The following is a 10,267-nucleotide window of genomic DNA, read 5'->3' as shown; positions in this document are numbered from 1 at the left end:
GAAGAGGAAGTCCGTGTTTATATTCGTGGAATTTCGGGATTTATTATTATTATTTCGGAGTACAATAATCATGATGTTTTTACTGGGGAACCTTAGTTTTATAAAGGGTCATTATTGCCCAGAAGTGAATGTCGTTGACCTCCCACCGGTTAAAAAAACAAATTAAAGCACTAACTGGCTAGCTTAAAGAACAACAAAATTTTAGTTAATAACATTTAATGAAAAAATAGTTTTTTATTAGTGAATTATTCCTTTTAGACGTGTTGCTATCAGTTGTAGGAAAGCCGGACGGGGCCTAACATGACCAGAAAGATAAATAGCACTGTGGCCTGTAGGCTATGAAAGTTGAAAGGAACGCCAATAATATGTGCTCGACCTAGCGGTGAAGAGATTCGTGTGCAGGCCGAGCCAGGTATGTTGCTATAGGCACAAAACTTTTCTACAGCAGCGTACGCTGACCCAATATGACTTTTGCTATTACCTGAAGCTCGCCAAATAAAGGGGTAGTAGAAACTAGTACGTCGCTTTAGTGCTTAACATTCCGGTATAGTGTTGCTACCCCAGTTATAATCTTTTTAATTTTTTTATGGGACTCTTCAGTCTTACTACATGCTACGAATAGTAATTATTTGTCATTACGTGCCTTGTATTATTTACCATGAGGTCCTGATTCAAGTGTAGTTTATCGCCATAAAAAGGTTCGTAAGTATTCTGTTAATAAAGTTGTGATATTATCCATGGATGATTTATGTGTTTTTGTTTAAGAAAGAGTTGACCATTCTTGTTTTCTTTCATACCTGTGTGTTTTGCATTGTATAGGAAATTAACGCATTATTTAAAATGCATAAAAATATTATTAATGTACTTTTAAGAAATTAAAAGTGCAGTAAAATGCTTGTGTATAAATTATTATTTTTTCTTTATTTATGATACTACAGGGGTGTTGTATTGACCATTGGCCGGAGCCAGCCGATGCTTGGTCATCGGTGTGATGATGTCATCTGTGCCTCCTGTGCCTGAATTCCGGGATGCTGACCAGTACTGGCAGCCTCTCTTGAGTAACAGTGTCGAGATTATTCGGCCTAAACCACGTCGCTTGGGAGACATGAATCAACAGAATAGCGCTATCTGCAGGAGCTCTAGTCGTGAAGGGTTATTTGCAGGAACGCCATTAAAATCGTTTAATAGAGAGTTGGTTGGAGGATCTGCCCCCGTATTGACCAAATTTAACAAAGAGACAAGTGTACCAACTTGTGAAAGTGGTAGAAGTACCAGTAAGGAGCATATTACCAGTCCGAGCATTCCATTGGCCCAGACCAAAACCTCTATCTCAGGAAACCATTCAAGTGTTAATACTCCTACGCATCGTTCTCCTGCTGGTAGGGAGAAAATATCACCTGTACCTTCATGTTCTAGAGATACTCCAACTGGTGGATCCCAACCACCGCGGGTATCGACAAAGGATATGACTGGATCTCACAGTTCTTCTAATTTCTCCTCTTTGGGAGTTAATGGTAGAACCAACACGGAGATACTTCCTCATACAACAAGTTCTCCAGGTCTGGTCATCCAAAGCTCACGAATTTCTCCTGCTACGAAAGGTGTAGCTACGGAACCTCAGAGTACCAGAATCTCTCCTTCTGCTAAGTTACTTTCTTCGGATCCACAAGCTTCAAGGTCTTCACCTGGTTCTAAGTCGCTTACTGTTGAATCTCAAAGTCCTAAGTTACCAGGTTTGACAAAACATTTAGCGACTGAGTTACTAGGTTCTAGAATAAACACGAATGTAAAAAATCTAGGAAACGAAGCTGTTGTGTCGCAATTATTTTATGAAAAACCGAATGAAACGAGACCTCTGTCAGCCCATTGTTTATGGGAAAGCCACCGCATTGAAGAAGAAGATGAAGGAATTCCTCCTGATGGACATATGTCACCTTACATAGATTCAGCTTCAAACACAGACTGTGGATCCCTTAGTAAAAGCTCTTCGGATGGAGATCCCGTGATTTGTCGACGACGACCACCCACAAGACTAAAGTCCCGGCGACGGAATATTCTAAGCTTTCCAAATATGTTTAGTGTAGACGATTCTAAGGTTTTGCAAAGACGTCAAGAATTTTATGGAGGATCATCTAGTGATGAAAATAGGTGAGAAGTTAGCTGAGTGTAATATATTTGTAATTCCATAATAAACAGAAGAGTTATTTCAAAAACTGATAGATAAATGATTACATGTTTGAAAAATGTGCAAGTTAAAACTTGTATTCGTTGTTATTACATCATGCTTTGTTTAACCCTTTATTTCTGTTTATTGAGACTAACCAGAACTTTAATTTCGTATTTCGTTTCTTATTTGGGTATATGTTTCCTATTCTGTTTTCAGGTCATCTGGACATGCTAGTATGAGCGACGGCCAATCGTCTCATGTGAGTTCATCACCCACTGAAGGATCCATGATGAGAAATCACGTTGATATAGATAGGCATGATCTCCATGGAAATGATGATTGCCAAACAGATCATCTACACAGAAGTGACAATAAAACCTTGACAGCACGAGAAACCTCACTGAAGGCAGTTCCAGAGGACGAAAAGCTGATTACTCATGGTTCTCACCATTCGGGATTAAATAAACCATCTGGTCGACGTTCTACAGCATCTCGAAGAAACCACAGAGTTGCTATGGCCAGAGAGGACTTGACACTTCATTTAGAAGGGGCGTCTGGATTAGAAGACATACGTCATGCTATCGAACAGCTTTCAGTTCGCACACACGGATCTCGTACAAGCTATTCCACGTCCACTTATTCTTCTATGAGTGGAAGTGAATCGGAACCTGTTCGAAGGCTTATACGTCACTCCAGTCTTGAGACTATAAACACAAACATTACAAGTGCTGATGAATTTGTATGGCTTGACAGTCACAGTCGTTTGGTGGAGCTGCAGCAGCTTCCCTGGTCTAATCACGATGTTCTGAGAGTAATTCAAAATGGACGCTTGAAAGAGTACTTAAGTCATATTTCCATGGAAACTGTGCCAAGATTAGCCTATCTTTTACAGCGACCTTTAGTGCGTGTAGCACGTGAAGCCCAGAGATTCTCTAGAAGTTTGGGAATGTGTAGCAAACAAGAAATTAGTGGTGCCCTAAAAGTGGTTCTCAGTCCTGCCTTGGCAGACAGTTGTATCAAGGCTTGTCACCGGAGCGCTGCCATATACACAGTTTGTGGGGACCACTTACGTCTTAGTAAAAGTGCACGCGCGGGTTTACAGTTTTCTGTGGGGAAATTTCATCGATGGATGTGTGACGTGCGAGTAGGAACTTTCATCCACGAGTATTCCGCAATTTACCTCACTGCTGCCATGGAAAACTTGCTAGAAGAGATCCTTATTAAATGCCTACCACCAGAGAGTGACAAGACTTTGACGGCATCATTGTTGGAAGCTTCTATTGCAGGCAACAGCGAGTTATGGGGATTATTGCAAAACTTCTCGCATCTTAACGCTGGAAGAACAGCAACTGGTAAGTGAAATTATTCTTAACAACTCTAAACAAATACAGTGCAATCATGCGCATGGATAAGTATTGTATGTTATAATGAAACTAACCGCTTATTTTACCCATCTGTCTAGTAATGATGGAGAGAGTATCAGTATATTGCTAGTGGCTATTTTTTGCTCCAACTTCCTTAGACCCATTAGATTAGGGCCTCAAGGCAGAGAATGTCCAACTGTAAACGAAGATGTATTTTATTCGGTTCAATGGAATATTATACGCTCAATGTCTGACCCACTAAAAGATCTGTATATCTCTTCAGAAGCCTTTACTAGTCGCTTGAACACCCGAGTATCAGAAATCTTTGTCATGACAGTCTCAAAATTGTTTATATAAAGCATGTTAAAGATTGAAATTAATAATCACATGCCAGGCGAACCACTACTTGTGGGTAATATGCTCCCCTTTTTTAAGACTTCCGATTATTTACTGAAAATCAACTATAGTACGTTAGATTCATTAATACCCCGGAAAATTTTGTATTTCGTAAAAATGTATAAAAATAACTGCTTCATTTTTCCATTTCATTATAGTGTCCCGAGCTTTTATTTGTTTGTTGTAAAGCGCAAAGCTACATTAGGGGCTATTCGTGTTCTGCCCATCGCAGGTATCGAAACCTTATTTTTGTCATTATAAGCCCAACGACTTATTGCTGACCCACCGGGGTACCTTTTATTTCATATTCATTGTGTGGATATTACGCTGTATTCCAATAACATGATGTAACTAGCCGCTTCGTCGCTTTATCATTACACTACTTGGGAAAGCCTGAAAAAAAGAAAGAAAGAAAATGACTTGCACGTGTAATTGTCGTGTATGACTTGCACGTGTAATTGTCGTGTATTTTCTTTAAAGTTGGATTTTATTTGGTGCTCCAATACAACAAAAAGTGTAGTATCATGCGTTCAATGCATTTTCAAAACCGTTGTTTTGAAAAGAACTGAGCAAATAACTACTTCGGGTGTGGCGACATGAAGTCAAGCATTCAATTGAAATAGCTCAGAAGATGTCTACGTGTTTAAAGGAAAAAACATATTAAGTCTCCTTCTTGTATATTTGTAATTCAGTATTCGTATTACGTTACGTGTATTTCAGAGGTTTTCCCCGAAACACACTATATTATAAAATGGCACAGTACAATGAGTAATTTGAGGTCGTAACTCTCGTAATAGTAAGCAAGCGTAGTAAAATTAGGCCCACAATTATTAGACAAATAGTGAGAATGATGAGTCATCAGATTTTCGTCCTCTCGAACCATCACAGTTCTTGTCTTGCACGATTTCTCAAGCATACGTTATACGTTACAAAAAGAGATCGAAAACCACGCTTCTTAAAAATGTATGCTATGATTTTAAGAACCTCGTTTTTTTGCCGTGTATTGTAATGGTTTGTAACTAAGAGTCGGTGAGTTAAACCTGATTTTTAAAAAAATCAGAGAGAACTCCAGTACAGTGACCAATCAACATGTCCAAACTCCATTTTCTCGTGTATTGCGTGACAATATGAACAAATAAATAACGAGGTTTAAAATTGTAGAGGCCCTTTAGTTTTTGAATTTTCTAAAAATTGTTTGATATGTCAAATATCTTGAACAATAAAGACCCATTGAAGCAAATTCTGTCAAAATTTACACTTGCAAGTATTTTCCAAAGGTCATTGTTTTCGGGGCTATAAAGAGACATCAATAAAAACATGATGACTTATGAGACTAACTCTAGAGAGTGTAATAACAAATTTTATACGAATAACAATAAGCAACCAATTATTAAAGACACACGGTGGTGTGTCGTGCGGCCAAAACAACCTGTAGAACATACTGTGTGTTATTAACAGGAGTGGTAGTTTGGCAATTTTCCACTTTCTTTATCTCGGACTATGGTAATTCAAACTATCACATATTTTTTGTGGATGTACTCTACTGGATCCATACTTCACACACCAAATTTCAAGGTAATCCATTAGGAATACACGACATATAAAATATCCAATTGTGATTGAAGTTCTTCCTGTTTTTTCTTCTTTCCACCAAAAGTATGGAAATTTTATTTTATAGAAAAACATACTTAACTTTTATGGATTTTTTTCCAAGTTTGGTACACTATTTAATCTTTACAATCTATAATTAGGTGTCAAATTTGGTTTAAACATAAGCCACATGTGCAAAGTTATTCAACAAAAACCGCTCAATTTGACCAACATTTTTGCGCACTCTTACGTAAAAAGTCACGTGCGCTATCGGTCTAAAATTTTTACTACAGCTTCGCCTAAAAATAAAAGTCGACCGTTTTTAGTTTTTGTCATTCGGATTAAAGATGGCTAAATTACAGCAGTAAAACTATAGGATGAAAGCACGTGCAGATGCCTAAGTATTGGTTAGGCCAAGCAAACTAGATTAGCAGTTTCTAGCTCAAGTTTCCTAAAGAATCATACGGGTGGACGGTTATTATTCATTGCCAACTTTTAAGCACAGAATTTGTTAGATTTTATGAAATTCTAATTAAAGAGCGTTTAGCAATTAGCGTAAATAATGATACTTGATACGGCTGTACGAGTGTATGCGGGTGATGACATGAAACTGTTATTCTAGATTCCATGGTGTTACTATAGAAGAAGTTATTAACACTGTTTTAGAGAGGAAAACTACCACCATATATTTTTAAGAATCTGGTTGGTTCTGTAAAGTAATCTCTTCCGAATAATAGGGTTGTAATCCTAAAGCTAATTTGTTACTATCGAGTGTCACTTTCATACTTGCTGTGGTTTGTTGGTGTGTATTGTTTATTTTGTTTTACCCATCATCATACCCCAAGTTAAACAAAAAATATGGCCTAGCTAACTAATGAATGATTATTTGCTGTAAAATTCTTATCAATGCTATAAGTGTAGCTACCAGTTTTGGCCGCCAATTTTAATTTCATTCCTTCAAGTCGCACGCTCACTCCTTATTTAGCCGCATATTTTTTCACACCTAAGGCATTTTTGATTAGGTTAATTAATCGCCATATGTGTATCGATTTGTCATGCGCTCTCACCAGTGTAATGTTTTTATTTCCACTTACTGTGGAAATTATTTTGTATTTAATTTCGAATACATATTTTACCACGTTTTCAACACGAGGCATACGAGAAAATAATTTTAATTTACAAATTACAATCCGATTTTTTGTTTTTACCTAATTACTTTGTTTTTACCTAAGTTATAACCTAACTCGTATTGTGCCATTTCGTTTTACGAGTAATTTTGGTTTTCTCCTGGAAAATAGCGTGTTTTAGAACTTTACAAGTAAACTACCTGTTATTGACATATCACAAGCACTAGACGAACTTTCTTCATATTTATCATAAAGCAAGGTAAAAAATAAATTATACAGGCAAACATGAATAGTAATATATATATATAGGATTCATAAATATCCGTTTGAAATTATATTAGAAAGTAGTTAGTTATGTACAGATTTTTTATATTTAAAGTGCACAGACCAGAAGCACGTGGTTTAATCACGTTTGAGAGCGTTTTTATTTTACTTTGCCCGGTTTCCAGGTCTTTGCTTTTTTTTTTCTGTAGTAACTAGGGTTACTGAGCGACTTCACTAATTTCTTACTATTAAATTACAGACTAGCTTTAAACTGTTTAGGTGATCATAATGTATTCTTCGTGTTTTGTTGTAGGTAGCTTGGCAGTAGTGTTATAAGTTTCGAAGTAATTCGATACCACTGTGTCATATGTTTAGGAACGCGTGGAACCTAAACCTGCCTACATCTGAAAGTTCTTCTTGGAAGTTCTTTTAACTGTATAGTCTTTCCCTGTTATAACCGCCAATCATGCGTGCATGTGTTGGTAGCGCGAGTGGACCATCTTGCTTAAATTACACGTTTGCTGTACTAAAGTGATTGGCAACGGGTTTCAGGTGACTTGAAGTTGCTTGTTTGTTGTTGCGTTCGTCTAATGATGGGGTTCCGAGAAGCATTTACGTTTCTCTTTGGTGAAATCATCCAAAGTATGAATAAAGTACGTGATCTAAAAGTGGCTGCAGATGGCCTCGATTTTTAGCGTAAATCAACTATTTCCCTTGTGTGTGTGTGTGAGAGAGAGAGTAAATAGGGAAACAATTTTCACTCCGCAGTTTTTGTATATATAATATATGTGTGTGTGTATACCAATTGAAATGAACGTTTTATTTTCTGTTGAAACGTGATAAGCATACAAGGTTAAAATCTGATATTCAACAAAAGCACTTGGGTTATCGAATTGGTTTAGTTTTTACAAATTACAGGTCTCGACTGATAAGTAAAAAATTTACTGATATTATGCACAGATTTCGATTGTATCGCTGAAGCCAGTGTCTGGCTGACTATACACTATGGATTTAAATTATTAATCAATATTTCCTAAGTTAACCCTAGAGCACGAGAACGTATGTCAGTAAACAAAACAAGGTGTTGGATTACCCGAAGTTACAAAGTAGGTAAATAAATTACAGTTGGGAAGTGTTCGAAATTATCTTTATTGCCGCCAGTCTACATCATTGAAGAACAAGTAATCATGAGTGCTTTGTTTGTTTGTTTTTGAATTTCGCGCAAAGCTACACGAGGGCTATATGCGCTAGCCGTCCCTAATTTAGCAGTGTTAGACTAGAGGGAAGGCAGCTAGTCATCACCACCCACCGCCAACTTTTGGGCTACTCTTTTACCAACGAATAGTGGGATTGACCTTCACATTATAACGCCCCCACGGCTGAAAGGACGAGCATGTTTGGTGTGACGGGGATTCGAACCCACGACCCTCGGATTGCGAGTCGAGCGCCCTAACCACTTGGCCATGCCGGGCCGAGTGCTTTGTGGTTGATGAAATTATTTCTTCCAACAACAGATACATTTATGGTTAAACTGTAGAAGAAAGAACAAACTTTCTAATCAAAATAAAATGTCGGTAAATATTTTAAAAGTAGTTTTAGTATTTTTAGGTGTTTTTGGAAAGTAAATCGTTTTATTTCGTTTATCCTCGATTACGATTTAAAAAATGAAACTTGATGAGGTAATAGATATTTGATATCTAGAATTGACTTATTGGGCAAAAATACACACACTTCATAACTAATATATACATAGCGTCTAGACCACTACTGTGCCTGTCATAACCCAGCCGGACTCATCATTGATACTGGGCTAAAAGCTTCGTCGGCACTGGATATGGGTGATGTAGTGGGGTTGATATATTATTATTATTATTACGTATTGTTCTTCGCTTTCGCCCACAAATTCCTAGAATTCGTGTACATTGCGGCCTGGAGCCGGGTGTGGCCTAGTGGCTTTCGTACCTGTACTGTGAGTTGGAATGATTTAAAGTTCATTCCACGCTGCTTCAGAAACGAACTCCAAACTTCGAAGCCGTGGGTGCGCTATAAGTTACGGTGAAATTCCACTAATCGTTCAGACAAGAGTAACCTAAGAGTTGGCGGTGGATGCTGTTGATAGTTGTGTCGTAGTTGGAAGCTACTAACTTGTTTAGAATATATCTTTATTCAGTTATATTGAGGTAATTTTTCTAAATGTACGTGCATGTGTTCTGCATGTAGTTATGATATTCTCGATAAGTGCTAATATTTTTTACTTAGGTGAAGGTTACATTACGTAGTGGCTAAAAGCTAATATCGTTTTGGCTTTGTTTCCATCCCCTGGAGGGTGGACAAGTCTACTCCACAACGGATGATACAAGGACATGTACAAATTGCCATGAGTTGAGGTTTTTGTTTCTTAGATATTTAGAATAATAGATAACGTATGTAACTTAGGATTATGGGATACCGCATTTGTACTATTCTGATTAGAAACTGCGGTATGTCAATTTTTTTTTGTTCTTATCATATGTGGACGTGTGTATAAAAGCTCCATCTTGACCCCAGCAACCACTAAAAGTCAACCAGTGTGGTTAAGTGCACTAACTAAACTTGTTGTAGGTATAATTCAATAAAAGTTAGACGTTTTTACTTGAACGACTTTCTGAGTCCAAACTGAACTGCAAGAAAAAACAGAAATTTCTACAATTTTATATTTGTTCACTTGTTTTTGTGTTCGATTTGTTTACTGCATACAATTTCCTGAAACTTTTAATTATCTGGCTGATATCAATGTCTTTGAATACCGCAATCCACAACTGCCTTTCCTCTAGAGATGGCTATGCGCAATAACCCGTGTTAAGCTTTGTGCCAAAATTCTCAAAAAACAAACAAGCAATCATTGTAACTGTGGTATATCGCTGTACACTGATTTCCCGCAGTTAAGTCAGTTAGGGCCCGCTAACTGGAGGTTCGAAGGTTAACAAGTTACAGAGTTTGTGGCTGAATATCTCTCCGAACTCTGACTAAGTTCGTCGAGGAAAAAAAAAAGAAAAAAGAAAGAGTGTTGGACTGGCAAGAGAAACAAGGAAAGTAAAATCTTTGTAAGTTTTCTTTTAGGGAAAAAAGCTACAGTCGCATTTGGAAGATTTTTATTGAACAAAAATTCAGTTTGATACTTTGAAAATTAGTATATATTGTTCTAAACACTAAAGAGCTCAAATCATCAAAATAAGAAAATATCGTAAATCAAAAAAAGGTTTACTGTTATTTAGTTTGGTTCACAACCTACAAAATTTTCATTACTTTCACTGTAATTTATTTTTTTATTATTTAAGGAGCATTATAAATAGTCATGTTTAAAAAACAAACAAACTACT

The 10,267-nt window shown here is 37.0% G+C and overlaps 1 protein-coding gene across 2 annotated transcripts in view; it reads left to right on the top strand.

Annotated features, from left to right (window-relative positions):
• The window catches only part of LOC106478495 (ankyrin repeat and BTB/POZ domain-containing protein 2-like), a 112,094-nt gene that overhangs the window by 45,525 nt on the left and 56,302 nt on the right, over nt 1-10,267 (top strand). For both annotated transcript variants that reach the window (XM_022382107.1, XM_022382108.1), the window contains 2 exons: nt 939-2,148; nt 2,384-3,519. In XM_022382107.1, coding sequence (XP_022237815.1) covers nt 992-2,148; nt 2,384-3,519 — 2,293 coding nt within the window. In that variant the 5' untranslated portion in view covers nt 939-991. The remainder of the gene's footprint in view (nt 1-938; nt 2,149-2,383; nt 3,520-10,267) is intronic.

The sequence above is a fragment of the Limulus polyphemus genome, unplaced genomic scaffold (assembly GCF_000517525.1).
Source record: "Limulus polyphemus unplaced genomic scaffold, Limulus_polyphemus-2.1.2 Scaffold217, whole genome shotgun sequence".
In the NCBI taxonomy this organism is placed as follows: Eukaryota; Metazoa; Arthropoda; class Merostomata; order Xiphosura; family Limulidae; genus Limulus; species Limulus polyphemus.
The sequence above is the reverse complement of the archived record's forward strand: the minus strand, read 5'-3'. Positions and strand labels throughout refer to the sequence as shown.